Source organism: Notolepis coatsorum (assembly GCF_963971535.1).
Source record: "Notolepis coatsorum genome assembly, chromosome: 15".
Lineage (NCBI taxonomy): Eukaryota > Metazoa > Chordata > Actinopteri > Aulopiformes > Paralepididae > Notolepis > Notolepis coatsorum.
The window spans coordinates 26,862,214-26,881,082 of record NC_140179.1 but is presented as its reverse complement, the minus strand read 5'-3'; the positions used below and the strand labels follow the sequence as shown (position 1 = coordinate 26,881,082).

General features: G+C 44.6%; 1 protein-coding gene across 3 annotated transcripts in view; it reads right to left on the bottom strand.

Annotated features, from left to right (window-relative positions):
- Window positions 1-18,869, bottom strand: part of tmtc1 (transmembrane O-mannosyltransferase targeting cadherins 1) — a 128,666-nt gene that overhangs the window by 49,423 nt on the left and 60,374 nt on the right. For 2 of the 3 annotated variants that reach the window (XM_084330647.1, XM_084330649.1), the window contains exons 6-9: window positions 15,454-15,557; window positions 10,494-10,683; window positions 7,908-8,026; window positions 6,089-6,256 (exon numbers count right to left, since the gene is read on the bottom strand). In XM_084330647.1, coding sequence (XP_084186773.1) covers window positions 6,089-6,256; window positions 7,908-8,026; window positions 10,494-10,683; window positions 15,454-15,557 — 581 coding nt within the window. The remainder of the gene's footprint in view (window positions 1-6,088; window positions 6,257-7,907; window positions 8,027-10,493; window positions 10,684-15,453; window positions 15,558-18,869) is intronic. The other variant, XM_084330648.1, reaches the window with a different exon arrangement.

Below are 18,869 nucleotides of genomic sequence, written 5' to 3'. Positions count from 1 at the left end.
CATTTTCACCTTCTCATATAACACTCTTACTTTTAAAAGACGTCCCTTTACAACCTCCTCAATCTCACATAACTGCGGCAAAAATTGTCTGGAAAATAAAATCCCCACTCCACCACTAGTACTGGTGTTATGGCTTAAAACTATTTCCCCATTCCATTCCCTTTTCCAAGCCACTGTATTATCCTCAGTACTGTGTGTCTCTTGGACAAGCATCACATCAATATTTTTTAAATCCATTAGTTGATAAAGAGATGCCCTCTTTGAATCATCTCTTGCACCATTTAAATTTAGGGTACCTACTTTAAATTCTGCCATGAGAAAATATCCAAATTGCAGGACATAAAATAATAAAAGGAGACCAGATAACTTAACCATCATTGGAGATTTTTGATCTTGACTTTTGCACATGTTTCCTTAAACGATAAATCTCCTGATCAGAGAAACCTTCGTCACTCCTGTCACTGCGTTTCATTAGCCACTTAGCGGACTCAACAAACAGCTTTACGTCAGGAAAAAAACTTTTCACCTTAACTGCCCTTGAGCCTTTAGTATCCTGTAGAAAACTTTTTATTCTAGTTAAAGAATACCCATCCCTCCTGTCAGCCTGAGACTGAGTGGGAGGCAGAGACTCCGCCTCATCACTGAAGTCAGAGTCTCCACTGTCACTGTCTACCTGCTGCTCAGGTTGACACTCTTTTTTAGCTTTAGAGTCAGATTGACTGACCTCAGTTTTCCTTTTTTGGGAAATTTTGGTAATATCAGCATCAAATTCCATTTCCTCCTCATTTATGCTACACTCTACTTCTCCAGCAGCTGATCCAGTGCATTTGCCCAAACTGATTCTTTCTTCACCTCCGACCCCTGTCTTCTGACCTCCCACTTCTTCACCCTCCTCGACCACAGTGATCTCCTCAACAGCCTTCGCTCTTCCCCTTTTCTCCACTTTTTTCCAATTAGAATTCACATTTAATCCTGCCTCCGCTACCAAACCTCTTTCTTCCTGCACCTGCTCACCCTGTTCTGCCCCCTCTACCAGGTCTACCCCCTCCTCCTGTTCACCCTGTTCTGCCTCCTCTACCAGGTCCACCCCCCCCTGCACCGTCTCACCTTGTCCTGTCTTCTCCACCAGGCCTCTCCTCTCCTGCACCTGCTCACCCTGTCCTGTCTTCTCCACCAGGCCTCCCCCCCCCCCTGCACCTTCTCACCTTGTCCTGTCTTCTCCACCAGGCCTCTCCTCTCCTCCTGCACCTGCTTACCCTGTTCTACTCCCTCCACCAGGCCTCTCCCCCCCCCCCCCCTGCACCTTCTCCGTCTTCTGAAAGATAACACATGCTTTAACAGAGGGGATCTACAACCCAGAGAAATCATCTTCACTGGGGAAACTATCTGTCCGTGTCTAGCCAGTTCCCTTTCCAGGACCTCATTTCTGATGAAAGGAGGAACATTGGAAATGATTATTCTTTGTGCAGGACTTACTAGTGGAAACACGGGGGTAAAGGTGTCTTTGATTACCACTCCCTGCTCCACCACCAAATTCACTTTATCTACACAATCCAAAAAAATTACAACTGCATTATTCATCCGCGATGCAGATTTCACGCTATCATGACCCACAATAGCCCCGACCGCAAGCCCGCACTCTTCTACGGTACAATTCAGTCCCGGGGAGAGCTTTATAGCGTGTCTGCGCGTCAGACGCTCCAAACTCATAGCTGCGGCCGGCATACCGACCAGCAAAACTGGTGGCTGCTACTCGCTCCAAAACACACCAAACACTAAACGAACAACACTGACAAAAGACAAACAAAACGTACATATATAATAGACACACAGATAGAAGATGGAAATAACTTTCAGAAAGTTTTAACTCACGCGAACCGCTCAGTCAAACCTGCCCGCTCCAAACACACTCGCTCCGATACACACGCATGCGCACAGAGAGAGAGAGAGAGAGAGAGAGAGAAATGAACGGTGCCCTTGGCAACAACAAGCTATGGCTGCAGGCTAATGGTCTTGTTATTTTGCAGCCTTGGCCGTGTTCATAGACTAGCAGTTATCGAGGAGGAAGACCCGTCAGGGAGGAGCGCCAAGCATCTCCCCTGTAACAGGTAACCAGGCAGTGTGGCAGAGATGGATGTCTTCTGTACTCATACGACCTCAAAACTTTGAGCCTGTGTTAGTATTTAAATTCCATATATGATTTGCGTAAAGTAGTAAATTAAGTTAATTATTAAGCATATGTGTGTGTGTGTGTGTGTGTGAGAGAGAGATTTCATTTAATTTCAAAACCTTTATTTAAACTTGAAAGGCAACTGAGGTTTCCCTAATTTACAGTCACGTCGAGTGTACATACAGAGTTAAGCCAAAAAGGCATCTAAAATCACTCAAAACAATAAAACGAGTAAGGATAACAATCAATTAAAACATGTACAACTTGATTGACAAAGGTTGGAGATCAATGTTTTAAGCTCTGCAACAGAGGGGAGAATCTCAAGCCTTAAGGACTGTTGGAGTTCATTCCATGAGCTAGAGGCATCATAGCAAAATGCAGATTTACCCTGTTCAGAATAAACTAGAGGGACCATAAGGACCAGCCAGTCACTAGAATGGGTTCCATGGGTTCCAACATTCCATTCCAATAAGGAGGTAGCTTACCAATAATGATGTAGTATAAGGAGGTAGCTTACCAATAAGGGCCAAATACCAGTGTAATACCAGTGGGATCACAGAGCCAGACTTATGGTTGGGGTTAGAAGTTGATTGACATCATCCATAAGACACTCTCATAACAGTCTGAGCCTGTTGGTGCCAAAAACAAGCTATCTTTTTCTTTGACGGGTGCACTTGCCTCAGTACTCAACACAGCAGCCTGGTTTGTGGCTGCCGGCTGGAGCTCGCTCGCTCAATACTGGATCAATTCGAAATATTGTAGTCCCTATCAGTTGGAAACGCCACAATATTTGTGACAGCTTGCGAATGTGACCACCCCCTGCAACAAGTTATGCTCCACCCGCTGCATTATCACAGTCATCTTCGGCGGTCAGGTGGCGTAGCGGAGATTGTGCTCGTCACCAATGCAAGAGGCTGCGGTCTCGACTCCCGGAGAGTTGCCTTGGCTCGGGCTGATCGCTATACTAACTTGTTTGGCTGAGTTAGGGCGAGGGGAGCCGTGGGTGGGTCCTGGGCGTTGTGGACAGCGACCCCTACAGTTCGGTCGGGGCGCCTGCTCAGCGAAGGTAGGATCTGGTGAGAGGTAGTGCGGCCTCCCACACGTTACACTCTCCCAGTAAGAATCTGCGCGGCCAGGCTGGCTGCACATGCGTCGGAGGAAAGCATGCGACAGTCTCCGGCCTCTCGGACCAACAGTAGGGGAAAGTATGCAACAACCAGGAAGGGGGTTGGGAATTGGCATAACGACTAACAGTGGGATGGGATAAAAAATCGGAAAAAGAAGGAGGGGGAAAAAGATAATAAAATATATATATATATATATAAAAATCACAGTCATCTTCATCTAAGTAGCTCCACCCGCTGCATTATCTATATATATGAAATTGCTGATAAACGATGTCTCGTTTTGTAAGCTCGTCATCGCTGTGAATGAAGGTAACCTCATTATTGTCCACTAGCACCCTACCAAGTAGGCCTATTTCACGATTATTTAAACAGACAGCGACAAGTTCAAGTGGCAGCAGAGTGATTTGTGTTCAAGTTCAAGGTGCAGCAAAGTGATTTGTGTTCAAGTTCAAGTGGCAGCAATGTGATACTATTTTGTGAAGCTAGCAATGGACTCTGTAGAGAATGTGCAGAGAATGTGCATTAGATCATTTGCACTTTGTGAACTTGTATGAACGGTGCTACACAAATAAAGTACAGTATTATTATTATTACAGACAAGTAGCAGACATGCATGGAAAATTAACAGTGCATATTATACATAGCAGCCCCCCCCCCCTGCACCACCTTTGACCCCTTTGAAAAGATTTGAATGATACATGAATAATAGAAAATGTTTAAATCAGCAGCGCAGGTCCTAGACTGAGCTGACAGCCTATCAGCCACGTTCAAATCAGATAAGAAATGCATATGTAACCCAGGGTTCACATTCATAACTATTTAGTTATAGGAACATAAATGTACATAAATAGTTAATGCCATTGAATAAGAACATAAATAGTTAATGCTATTGTGTAAGAACATAAATAGTTAATGTTATTGGGTCATATGTATATTCATATGAGATTAGCAATGTTTTGACCAAATCCTTTGAATTGCCTCACAGCCCCTTTAAATTACCTCATGACGCGAAATAGGTGTCACGACAGCCCACGCCTTGTCTTACGGCAGGTGAGCCTTGCCATACGGCAGATGAGATTATAGATTGACGGAGACTGACGCAGCTGAATGCTGCTGGATACTGAAATGAACTAGCGCCACGAAATAGTTATCAAACAGTCATAAAAGATTCCCCCCAGTTACAAAACCGAAGACGTTGTTGCAGTTAAAGAGCATACCACTTCCGGAAGCGGTTTTGGCCAGGTTTTTCTAGCACCCCGTTCCACCCCCGGGAAGAGTTCCCAGGAGTCTCGACCAACCACCACTCATCACGTGTGCCCACGTGGGACGAGGCAGTGTGCCGGACCGACACAAGATGGCGAGCCAACCCACAGTAACCTCAGATCTAGAACAAGGCTATACCCCGGCCTGATCTGATTACCCCTGTTGCCTCAACAGCCTGGTAGGATTGTGAAATTGCCTTCCTCATTCCCAGTGAGGAAGTGGATCAGGAATTAATGAACTAATTGAACTTGAGTCACAAGAACTTCCAAGGACCATCATATCCTTTTCTATGATACGAACTGATTGAACAAGAGCACAAGGACTTCCAAGGGCTTTTGACCCCGTTTCACCTTTTGTATTTTGATATCGTATTTTGTATTTGATTGATGCACATTGTATATATGGGTACTGATATTTCTCCTGTAAGAGGGAAAGTTAAAGGGTAAATGCACCCAGTAAGATACTTGAACCACTGATATTTCTCATGTAAGAGGGAGAGTTAAAGGGTAAATTCACCCAATAAGATACCTGAACTACTGATGTTCTCCTGTAAAGAGGACGAGTTAAAGGGTCAATGCACCCAGTAAGATACTTGAATCTCACTGATAACATATTGATTATAGTTGAATCACTGATGGTTCTCCTGTAAAGAAAGATGGTTTAAAGGGTCATTCCACCTGATAAGGTATTTGCATTCCTATAACCTTGAATATTTCTATTGGTACTTTGTTCGTATTACACCTGCAAAGGAAGAGTTTAAAGGGTCATTTCACCTAATAAGGTACTTGCATTCCCTGCACACTTAAAGGTTTAAATTAATATGTTTAAACACTTACCTATTGAAATGATAAACTGATATAGAGTTTACTGAATGATAAACTGATAAGAGTTTACTGATCTGCAATTGCAGAAGAAAGATAATGAGTTACTCACGATAAAAGGGATACATCTAATGTCCAACTTTAAACCTAGCTTTTAGCTAGTGACAACCTCAGAGACGTCTGAACTGAACCAAATGTGTTAGAACCTAGAACCTGATATCGAACTAACCCTCCTGAAAGAAGGAGTGGTTAATGAAAGAACCTAAAAGGATACTTCACTTTACCTCACTGTCACCGTATGTATTGCAATTGTCTAGCTAGCGCGCTTGTTGTGAATAAACTACCGGTCACTGTTATAACCTTGTCTCTGGTCTACTACTCCTTTAACTGTGTATATTACTCCTCTCCTCATTCGAACCTAGAACTGGTCCGTGGCGAACAGCTGTTACTGTTAGTGACACAAATGCTACACATGGAATGTCACTGTGATGATGACAAACACACACATACTGTATGGTACAAACACTGAGCCAGATGTGGTTCTAACCTCCTCCTACCTGAAGAGAGCCTCCCTGGAGAGCCAGATGTGGTTCTAACCTCCTCCTACCTGAACAGAGCCTCCCTGGAGAGCCAGATGTGGTTCTAACCTCCTCCTACCTGAACAGAGCCTCCCTGGAGAGCCAGATGTGGTTCTAACCTCCTCCTACCTGAACAGAGCCTCCCTGGAGAGCCAGATGTGGTTCTGCTGGACAGTCTTCCAGGAGAACAGCAGCAGCAGTAGCAGCATGGAGACACTCAGGGCCGTGGTGCCCCAGCGACCAGCCACCGAACACAGCCGAGCCAGCCCATGGACCACCAGGATACAGTAGCCCATACTGGAGGAGGGACAGAGGGAGGAAGGGTAGAAGGAGTGAAGAAGAGAGGAGAGGAGAGGAGAGGAGAGGAGAGGAGAGGAGAGGAGAGGAGAGGAGAGGAGAGGAGAGGAGAGGAGAGGAGAGGAGAGGAGAGGAGAGGAGAGGAGAGGAGAGGAGAGGAGAGGAGGCAGACAGAAAAAGAAAACATGACATTATACAATTTGTATCAGCTATTATCAATCCTGACAGCTAAACAAAGGGTGAACTGGAAGCGGGTCATACCGTTTGGACTATTGGCTCTGCCTCATGGCCTTTCACAGCTGAGCTGACCTGACCCGACACAGAAACCGCTGTGTTTCAACCTCGCTCCCTGGATAGCAATAAGAAAGCAGGCTGCACATTCCAAGAGACTCTCCCTGCCACTCACACACTTCCTGTTCAGCGTTCAGACAGTCCTGGCTGTCGCGGAGACCGAGGACACACACACACACGAGGACACACACACACGAGGACACACACACACACACCCTTGACCCAAGGAAACTATAAAAGTACTGCTCTACTTCAACATGGCCGCGCCAATCAAGCCTCTTTGAATTTGAATTGGGAGTGAGAGGCAGGCCAACTAGAATAGAGAGAGAGAGCGAGAGAGCGAGAGAGCGAGATAGATAGATAGATAGATAGATAGATAGATAGATAGATAGATAGATAGATAGATAGATAGATAGATAGATAGATAGATAGATATAGATAGATAACATAATTGTATCTGGATAAGGAACATTTTATTGAAATGGATTCAGGCAAAGCTCCTGAAAAGAACTGAAAGCTTTTTGGAGTGAGAGACACAAACACACACACACACACACACACACACGCACACACACACACACAGGCATCCAAACGCGTAATCATTTTATATGCAATATTGACAATAACAGTCAATTGCAATTCTACTGACGATTGCAGGTGTGCACATATGACAGTTTCAACAAGGCCCTCTTTGTGGACCCCCCCCCCCCTTCCTTCCTTTTAGTCAATTATGTGCCAAAATTGACCGTATAATTATATAATCTTGAGCCACATTTGATTAGTGGTAAGCTAGTCTTATTACACATCTATATTAGTGGGTTGAGGGACTGCTGAAGAGAAACATTGTCGATTGTACAGGATGTGACGTGTGACCTGTAGGGGAGAGGATGTTTATGAAGGGGAATAAAAGAGTTGTATTTCAGAGATAACAGCTGTGGTCTAGAGAGGTACACAGAAGTCCAATTTAGAAATGGTTTCAACCAGAATAGATAAGACTAGGTTCACTCTTTACAGATAGGGAAAGGGATTTCAATCAATGACACCCTCCTTTGTATGGAGGCTTGACAAACCTAGCTAAATAACCGTATGTCTGGTACAGGTAGTTGGGAGGCTAAATAGTTCTTCAAACCATAATTGTATCTCATGCGGGACATTATGCGTTATCTAGATCACTCAGTTTAATCTACAACCTCTTATGTTAAGACATCTCAAGTCCTGTGGACAAATGAAAGAGGTTTTTCCATCCGTGTTGCTATAGAACATAGGATGAACCAAGACAGTGAGGGGATATTTAGTGAGGTATTGTGAACTTTGCATACAATATGATCACTCACTCTCTCTCTCTCTCTCTCACACTGACCTGGGCATATAGAGGACCCTCTCAGCCACCACGAATCCCACCCTGAAGAAGAGGTTACTGGCTGGAATGAAGGGAAAGACCAGGAATAAGACCCCCAGTAACACCTCTCTATTCCCCTGCTGAGAGAGAGAGAGAGAGAGAGAGAGAGAGAGAGAGAGAGAGAGTAATAGATAGAGAGACAGAGAGAGACAAAGAGAAATAGAGACAGAGAGAGGGGAGAGATAGAGGGATAGAGACAGAGACAGAGAAAAAGAGAGAGGGGGGAGAGAGAGGGAGAGAAAGAAAGAGGGAGACAGAGAGAGTGAGAGAAAGCGAAAGAGAGAGACCGAGAAAGAGATAAACAGAGACAGAGGGAGGGAGGGAGAGAGACGGGGGGGAAATCCCAATTAAAACAATCCCAAAGATGACAATTGGTTTGATGAAGAATGTAAAGAAATTAGACAAAATCTTTATCCAATCAAAATCACAGAGATCCAGGAAATGTGGACATGCGTCTTTCTTTACTGTGAGGCACTTAAACATTACAAACATACACTCCGAATCAAAAAGGCACAATACACAAACAACTGGCAAACAACTTGAGGAGTCACATAAACACAAACCAATTTAGGGAAAAATTTAATCATCTTAAGAAATCCAAATCTGTAGAATTGGCAATACAGAATGGAGACATTATGGGTCAGTAATTTCGAAACACTTTACAAGATTTTACCAAGCAATCAACTAAACCAAATTAAGTAGAGTTGGCAATAAAAGAAAATCTGAATCCCCTGGGCTCCCGCATTACCGAGAAAAACTGTGCTCTAAAACCCAATAAAGCCAGTGGGCTTGATGTCACCGTGAACAAGATGCTGAAATACACAAGCCCAGAATTCCGACTGGCCATCCTGAAACTCTCCAATTTGATTCCGAGTGTAGGTTACCTCCCTGACATCTGACACCATACAGAGGCCTCTGTGTGAACAGTAATCTGGGGAAGATCCGTTGTAGCGTTATACATTTTGAGACTCATAATGTCCTTACCAAACACAATGTCAAATAGCATTTGTACCAAAATCCAGCACTTCAGAACCTATTTACACCCAACACACCTTAATTGATAAACGTGTTAACCACAACAATAACAAAATCTTTGCGTGTTTCATAGATTTCAAAAAGGCATTTGATTCTATTTGGCACAATGGTCTATTCTACTAAGTTATTGAATGTGGTGTAGTAGGGGGTAACATATATGACAATAATCAAATCAATGTACACAAAGAATTGTTTCAAAGTGTGGTATAAAAATTGGCAAGTAAAGGAAATGTTTCTCTCAGAAGCGTGGAGTGAGACAAGGCTGCTGTGCTGTATGAGTCCGACTCTATTCAACATCTACTGTATATTAACCCTTGAGTCACCCTTGTCGCAGTTCTGGTCAAATGGGTTAGGGTTTTCTTCACGTGTGTTTGTGGATAGCGTTGGCTATATTTTATGTATATGTTTTTTTTTAAAGCAATCACTAATAAGCGTGTGAACAACAAGTGTCACACCTTTCACCCTAGTCGCAGAACTGGACAGGTTAGGGTTAGAGTTAGGGTAACCATAACCCTAACCCCCTAACACCAACCCCAATTTAAGAAATGGTTAAAATCCTGTAAATCAATAAATATTCGATATGTATGGTGAGGACTGAAGTTAATAATGATATTCATGAAAGAAAATTGGAACAATACATGAAAAAGATATGTTTTACTGAGATCGCAGTTTCAGTCACTAGGGAGACAGGTAGTGGGTTTTTTGAAGGTTGACTCGAGGGTTAATGAATTAGCCACCATCCTAGATAAATCAACAGCATGCACCTGGTCTCACTCTACACAACTCAGAGATACAATCCCTGCTCCACGCAGATGACCTGGTTCTGCTGTCTTCTACAAGAGAGGGGTTACAGCAGAACCAGGACATGCTAGAGAACTACTGCCAGACTTGGGCCCTGGCAGTAAACAGACCAAACCATCTAACCAGGACTGAAGGTCTCCAGCAGGTCCTAACCGCAACATCTAACCAGGACTGAAGGTCTGCAGCAGGTCCTAACCACAACATCTAACCAGGACTGAAGGTCTGCAGCAGGTCCTAACCACAACATCTAACCAGGACTGAAGGTCTGCAGCAGGTCCTAACCACAACATCTAACCAGGACTGAAGGTCTGCAGCAGGTCCTAACCACAACATCTAACCAGGACTGTAGGTCTGCAGCAGGTCCTAACCACAACATCTAACCAGGACTGTAGGTCTGCAGCAGGTCCTAACCACACCATCTAACCAGGACTGAAGGTCTGCAGCAGGTCCTAACCACAACATCTAACCAGGACTGAAGGTCTGTAGCAGGTCCTAACCACAACATCTAACCAGGACTGAAGGTCTGCAGCAGGTCCTAACCACAACATCTAACCAGGACTGAAGGTCTGTAGCAGGTCCTAACCACAACATCTAACCAGGACTGAAGGTCTCCAGCAGGTCCTAACCACACCATCTAACCAGGACTGAAGGTCTGTAGCAGGTCCTAACCACAACATCTAACCAGGACTGAAGGTCTATAGCAGGCCTTACCTGCAGTGAGGTGACACAGTGGAGACAGAGGGTGATCACCACCACTCCCAGCAGCAGGGAGGCCATGTTGCGAACGTCTCCCATCGACTCCACCAGAGGAATGCTGCCCACCTGCCAGTCATAGCACAGAACCATGGGGGCCAGCAGCAGCCAGGCATTAAAGGACAACAGGTAACAGTAGGTCAGAAACCTGGAGAGTGGAGAGTGGAGAGAGAGAGAGAGAGAGAGAGAGAGAGAGAGAGAGAGAGAGAGAGAGAGAGATAGAGAATAATTTACTTAACACACTTTCAGAAAACAGACTCCCTGTTGAAGTTTTGACAAGATTCAAGAGATTTATTTGTCACATACACATCCAGATATGTAGTGAATGAAGGTGGCCATGCCCGCCTTGATTGTGCAAAAATACAATAAGATAGAATAGATAATAGATAAGTCCATGGCCTTAACCCTCCAGTCACCCTATGCCGCAATTCTCGGCAAATAGCCGGGTGTGTGTGTATTGGCTTGTGTGTGGATAGCGTTGGCTATATTTTATGTATATGCCAGGAAAGTAGCTCAGTCTCACATCTTTGACTCACATTCCAATAATCCATGTTTTTTTTCTTTTTCAAAAATCACTATTAACTCTTTCTCTGCCAACAATGATTAAACTCGTTATTGGCCGCCAATCGTTGAACGGCAACGAGTATACTCGTTATTTCTTTTATTCGCTATTTCCATTCATTATCCATCCAGGGAGCCTGGTGTTATCATAGGGAATGAGTCTGAGATCGCAAAAGTCCAATACCGCCATCTGGTGGGATGCGGCCGGTATTGCACTTCCTTTGAAACTCTGAGTATTGGGCTGTGCGTTGATTATATTGGTCCGGGCAGACTTTTCTAATAACGTGAACCTAGGGCTTCACCCAATCGCATTGAATCGTTTTCGGGACCCCCAATTCATTATGCTGTGGTGGGTTATGTTGTGGGCCAAATGGACATACGATCTACCAGATGGCAATCAAATAATTGGGAATATTCTTTTTGGAATCCCACCGGCCACAGGTAAGAGCAATTTAACGTCAATTTCAGCTTGATTGTGCCTTGTTTTCATAGCCATCGCCCTGATCAGCGTATGTTGTTGTACTAACGAATGCAATTATTGACAATCAATTAATCAGAAACGAACCCCCCCCCCCCCCTTTCTTTTTAAAACTTTATTTTTTAGCATTTATCGCTTTTTCTGGTCAAGCATGACCGACAGAAACAGGTTGAAATGGGATGTAGAGCAGGGGAAGACATTCTGAGAAATGACGGCGGGTCCGGGAATCGAACTCGTGTCCCCCAGATCCATGACGAGCACGGTTTTCCCCGACGCAGAAATAGCGCAGAGATATGCGGCGAGCTACGGGAGCTCCCCATCCCCCCCCCTTTCATGCATTCATGATGGAACATAATACCGATCATATGCATTTGAATTTTTAACTGTAGCGTGTGTAGGGACGAAATGCCAATGGATTTAATATAATACACGTCGCGGGCCATTACTAGCCTCCCAGGAATTACCCTAAACCGCTCTAAAACCATACTTATATTCACCCTCCCGGACAAATGTGAGAAATTCCGGTCAGTTTATTGAGCTTAAAAACAATTGATAGGCAGGCTATATAAAGAAAGACATCCTCAAGGCATGTAGATTTATAATATTTTAACTTAAAACTAGGCTACTTTTGCGTATACAGTCATTATATTCCAAATAAAATAAGTCCCTCGAGACTCCGTGCTGCTGCTGACTTGAAATCAAATAGGTGTCTGGGCAGTCGGCCCGACATTAAACAGCAGTCTGTTATAATCACATTTTTATGAGCTAACGAATTCCGTTATATTGGACATTTGTATTAATTATATCAAGCGAAGAACTGAGAAATTTGGCAGAGAGAGACGGCAACATTATCGTGGGGTTCACTGAAACGTTCAACAAAGCGATAAACTAATCCCAATAGTATGCAACTGCAGAGCCGCAGAGCCAGCGGCGCTTTTAGGTCCGGTCTGGGGACCGCTCAGCAGCGCCACCCACCCAGTGGCTGAATTGCCAATGGCTGAATTGGATCATTGCACTGTGCGGGCACAACTGTGAGCTCTGCGGCTCTGCAGTTGCATGCTTCTCGCTAATCCAGCATCAGCTCCCGCCCCGCCATTCTCATCAGCAAACCACAGGTCGCGCTGCAAACTTGCTGTGCGCGTGATATGATATAGGAACACACATCGTTGTCATTATTAGACCTGCTTGGTGAAGCAACAATGAAACAAATGTAACTATTTTAATACAATTCAAATTGTGCTTAGAGGGAATTATTTTCACAGGACATTATGACCGGAGATATTTAAATATGTCGGACTTCAACAGATTTCCCCGGTAAAAAAACGGTAATTACCGGACAACGGAAACCCTGACACACACACACACACACGGCAACAGTGGGTCAGGAGGTAGAGTGGTCGTGATCTGAAGGTTTCCGGTCAGATTCTGGCTCCTCCCGGCAGCGTGTTGAAGTGTCCTTGGGCAAGAAACTCAACCCCCTTCTTCTCCTGATGAGCAGGTTGGCACCTTGCATGGGCGCCTCCGCCGTCAGTGTGTTAATGTGTGAGTAAATGGGTGAATGTGAGGCATAAGTTGTAAAGCACTTTGGATAAAAACTGCTACAGTATATTTAAATGCACCCTTTTTCCATTTACACTGAGATGAGGCAGTGACAGGCCGTTTAGCATGCAGTGGAATGTTCACCACCTGCTGTGCTCTGATTGGTCTGGGCTGTAAATGCAATTCCCTTCTCCTCACTGAGCCCCTATACACAGACCAATTAAAAAACACACAACCACACACACCAATACACACAAACACACACACCCCTGGTTCGACATGTTTGCAGACATACATTTGCAAGTACAACACAGAGGAGAGGAGAAGGAGGAATAGAGAGGAGAGGAGACAGAGGAGGAAAAGGAGTAGAGAGAGGAGATGAGACAAAGGAGAGGGAGGAGTAGAGAGAGGAGAGGAGACAGGGGAGAAGGGGGAGTAGAGAGAAGACAGAGGAGAAGGAGTAGTAGAGATAGGAGGGGGCAGAGGAGAAGAGAGAGGAGCCAGAGGAGAAGGAGGAGAAGAGAGGAGAGAGAGGAGGAAGAGGAGTAGAGAAAGGAGAGGAGACAGAGGAGAAGGAGGAGTAGAGAGAGGAGAGGAGACAGAGGAGAAGGAGGAGTAGAGAGAGGAGACAGAGAAGAAGGAGGAGTAGAGAGAGGAGAGGAGACGGAGGAGTAGAGAGAGGAGACAGGAGAAGGAGGAATAGAGAGAGGAGACAGAAAAGAAGGAGTAGAGAGGAGAGGAGACAGAGGAGAAGGAGGAGTAAAGAGAGGAGAGGAGACAGAGGAGAAGGAGGAATAAAGAGAGGAGAGGAGACAGAGGAGAAGGAGGAATAGAGAGAGGAGACAGAGAAGAAGGAGTAGAGAGAGGAGACAGAGAAGAAGGAGTAGAGAGAGGAGAGGAGACAGAGGAGAAGGAGGAATAGAGGAGACAGATGAGAATGAGGAGTAGAGAGAGGAGGAGACCGAGGAGAAGGAGGAGTAGAGAAGACAGAGAAGGAGGAATAGAGAGGAGACGGGAAGACGGAGGAATAGAGAGGAGACAGAGGAGACAGGGGAGAAGGAGGAGTAGAGGAGACAGAGGAGAAGAAGGAGTAGATAGAGGAGTAGCCCTCCAAACAGTGTTTTCAGATGCCGACTCCAAACGGAGGGGAAGAAGGGAGAACAGGGCTTACATTTTTTTTTTTTTTTTTTATCCACTTTTTCTCCCATTTTCTATATTTTCTCCCATCCCAATTTCGGATCATCCAATTCAACCCTCCCCTGTCACGAACGCTGTTTCTTGCCTCCCACAAGCCGGCTGCAATGTGGACTAAGTCATACATAGCACAAGTCCCCTCCGGTACTTGAGGTAACAGCAGTCGCATCTTTTCACCTGCGCAGCTCGATCTCTCAGTGGCGAGGAGTAACGCGTGGGAGGCTCACGCTGCCCCCGACACTTCCTGATTCTACTGCGCAGGCGCACCAACCGACCTGTAGGAGTCGCTGTCCACAACGCCCGATCCCCACCCATCAGTTTCCCACCCCCTAAAACGGCCAATGTGTATTAGTATGAACAACCAGCTAAACTGAAAGCAATGTGGAGCGCTGGGCTCGAACAGGCAAGCCCAGCGTCTCCGTCATTCGTGGCGAGCGCCTTGCCCACTACGCCACGTAGCCGCCCAGGACTTACATTTCTGTAGTGATATGTATATTTTGTACCTACATAATAGGTATATTTAGTAAATATCAGCCTATTTGTTTTTTGCACAACACCTTTCCCTTTGAGGAAAAATGCTGAATCGCGTGCTGCTTTTTTTCCCTATCTCACTTTTGTCCAAACACACACATTGTTCCAAAATCTTAAATTTGTTTGTATCCACATTTTTCTCCCATCCCAATTTAGCCGTGCCAATTCTCCCCTCCCCTGTCTTGAACGTTGCTCGCATATGCCCCCCACTGGTCGGTTGTAGGGAGGATAGAAGCCTTGCATCACATGTCCCCTCCGATACATGTGGAGGCAGCCTGTCACATCTTTTCACCTGCCAGCGCGGACTCTCATTTGGCGAGGTGTAACGTGTGGGAGGCTCACACTGCCCCTGCCATTTTCCTGTCTCTGCTGTGCAGGCGTCCCCCAACCGACCTGTAGGAGTCGCTGTCCACAACGTCCAGATTACCACCCATCGACTTCCACCCGCTAACTAATTGAGTTAGTATGACGGCCGGCGCAAGCCGGAGGCAACGCCGACAGCCGGAGTACTGGGCAGGACCACTCCTCATTCCAGGTTTACATTTTCATTTTTTGTGTGTGTGTGTGTGTGTGTGTGGTGTGTGGTGTGTGGTGTGGGTGTATCACACAGCTGACCTGGTGAGTAGATGAGGGGAGAAGGATGCGGGGTTGTCCTGCTCCGAGAACAGAGGCATGGATCCTCCCATCAGCCACAGCCTGAAGGACATGATGATCGCCACCTAGAGGTGGGAGGAGGCAATGTCAGCTCGACATGGCTACAATAGATGGTGGGAAAGTGATGCAACACTTGGCCCCGCCCCCTGGTCCAAAACCCCCTGCACTTTACGATAGGGACTTACATGATATTTCGCAATAATAGTACATTTTATCAGCCTGAAACATTGTTGGCATTCATAATTTATATAATTTATAAATGATACATTATTAATAGTAGTACTTACAAATAAAACAACAACAATATACCGTATTGTCCTGAATATAAGACTTCCGAATATAAGTGTTTTTTTTTGCCACAAATTACACCTGAAAATAGGAGAGTTATCTTATATATATATATTTTATTGTCAAGTTTATTTATTTTTTTAATGTGCATACATTCAGAAAAACGTGAGATGCTTCTTTTTCCCGGCTCCTAGATTTGTAGACAACAACATACAAACTATACAATAGTACAAAAAAGGTAAAAAACGAAATAAAAAATGTATTATTCTATAGTGTAGTGCAGTGTGTGTGTAAGTCACTTAAGCTGCTTTTGTGTGTCTGCTCATGTGATGATTTTTTTTGTCTGTCCGTCAGTAGTCTGTTTGCCCCGTGGTGGAAGTAGCTGTTCAGTGTTCTCTTGGATGTGGACCTGAGACTGCGGTACCGTCTGCCAGACGGCATGAGCTCAAACAGTTTGCGGTTTGGGAGGTACCCATTTCCCGGTAAGACAGTGATGTTAACACATTCTGTGTCATGCCTCTTCCGGGCGACGGCTATGCGATGCCACCCATTAAACGAATGGAGTCCGTCACCTTGTTTGTAGAGCTATAACTATATTCTATATTATAGCTATGGATACAATACTATAGTCATTTGACACAGAGTTTCTTCCGGTCAAGATGCAAAAAAGAAAAAAAGAATCCATCCATACGTTCCCGTTTTATACCGTGGTGAATAGGAGTGTTATTTCGGAATGATCCAGGCCAATTCCTGAGAGGCTGGTTATAAGCCGCAACGTGTATTATACTAAATGTAGAGCTGCCGCGGTATTGATGTTTTCCTTACCGCACAAATTTGCGAAATATTTCCTACCGCCGCGGTTATTACCGCACTAACACAAAAATTAAAAAAAAAAAAAGTTTGAATGCATTTTTTTTTAGTAGTCTACTCTTTATAGCATATAGCCTGCCTCTAGTCTAAATGTCTATCTTTAGAGGATGACTTTGCAGCATGAATATTGTTTGGGATTCGGCAAGCACGCATTCGTTATTGAAAGTGAAACACGGATTCGAAGTTTCCCCTCTGGTCGTGCGCCGTTCACTCGGTGTCGCGGGCAGGGGTGGTTACCCCCCCGACCCTTTCTTCTTATTATTATTATAAAGTTACTACTTTATAATAAAGGCATTCGTTTTGTGGCATTAACGTTATATAGTTACACGTTCAATAACATCAGCGTATTTACCGGACCATAGCAAGGCAAGAAATACTCAATTCATATCTCAGTTCCTTTCTTTGCTCAGAGCGTGCTGAGTTGTCCCATTCTGCGGTCTGTTAATAAAGTTTTCAATCAGACAAGTGTATAGAACGAAGGGCTTTTATTATAACATTCGTTGCAGACAGTAAAATCATTATGTCTCGTTTAGTACTCCTGAGGAGCGATGGTAGTCCACTCCGGCGGGGAGCTAAAGCTAACGTTATTAGCCGTGTTGTGATGAGCTCTGATCCAACGTGTGACACGTCTCTCTTCTGACCAATCAGTGGTCTGCAATGTTTCACGTGACTTTTCTGGTACCCAATAGGGTCGCTTGGAACCTCGATAGAGGAGTAGGGTATATCTGCAGAGCCGCAAGCCCAACGAGAGGAGGGTACTTTATTATTATTATAAAAAAACAGCGGTGATGCGGTATTCAGCCTACTCTTGCGGTGGGCGTGATGTAACCGCGATACCGCGGTAATGCGGTAATCGCGGCAGCTCTAACTAAATGCATTGGCGTTTTGACCCTACACACGCCACAATTAAAAAATCAAATGCATATGATCAGTATTATGTTCATGAATGCATGAAAGGGTGGGGGGGAGGGGGGGGGAGTTTTTTGGTGCTTTGATCATCACCAACGGAATACATTATGGACTAGCGTTACACACATACGCTCGGATCGCAATGAAAACATTCTTGGATCAACGCAAGATTGGTACCATATAGCCCTTACCTTGACTAGGATGTACCCCGAAAATAATATTCCAAATATCTGATCGTCATTCCAAGTATTGATGTCCATCGTTTCGCCAACATAATCCACCACAGAACACGGATCGGGAGTAATTGTTTCTCCTCAATCCGAGCGTTATAACCGCTACACTTGTCCGACAAAGAAAAGTCCGCCCCGGACCTATAATAATCGACGCACAGCCCAAGACACAGCGTTTCAAATGGTGATCGATACCGCCGCCTGGTAGGATGCGGCCGGTACTGCACCTTTGGAGTCCCATTATGCCTTTTCCATGCAAAATACAGCTCCCTGACATTGAATAGTGTATTCAAATCGAAAAACTACCCATAAAAGAGAATCTTTGTTTACGGCACTGAAAGTGTTAATGTCGGATGATTAGGTTAGGTCATTAGGTTTCAGAGGGTTGGAAGTAAGTTAACCGAGATCAGCATTGAGGAGGAGCAATAAATAATTCACATTTTATGATCATGGTGATCACTTAGGCAATCTAACTGAAATATAACCTGCAGTATTTATTTATAAATTTGGTAATTTTGTATGTATTTGCCAGAGATGCACATCTTTTCTCCAATTTGATTAAAGGCCAACTTGCAGGTTGTATTTTTGTTCAATAAACAATGTGGACTAGGCCAATGGTGACTTTCATGAAGAAGGAAAAAAATATATTGAAATTGACCCAGTTTTAGCGTTTCTATCAAACATTTTGTCTGCCCAACACAATCACCACACACGTGGATATTTTAATCAATGGTTCATAACGTGTGCATGTAATCGAAATGCTGACGTCACGTGAGGTGCAGGGCACCAGGGGGCTCTGAGAGTCACACACAGCTAGTGGCAGGCAGAGAGCCTTGCTACTACTAGCCGAGGAGTAATGAATGAAAATGTATCTGTTTCACGGTCACCTAACAACACTATTGCTCCGTGATCATAGCATCCATCTCTAAAGCTAACCACTATTTGTAAAAGCCACAACCACGTTACCATATTTGTAATAATGAAAATCATTGTGTCGTTGTACATAGTGTATACACCGTTAGAAGCTAGCTAAGTTAGCTAACGTAGCTTAGCTTAGCAGCCAGCATTCTCGAAACTCCT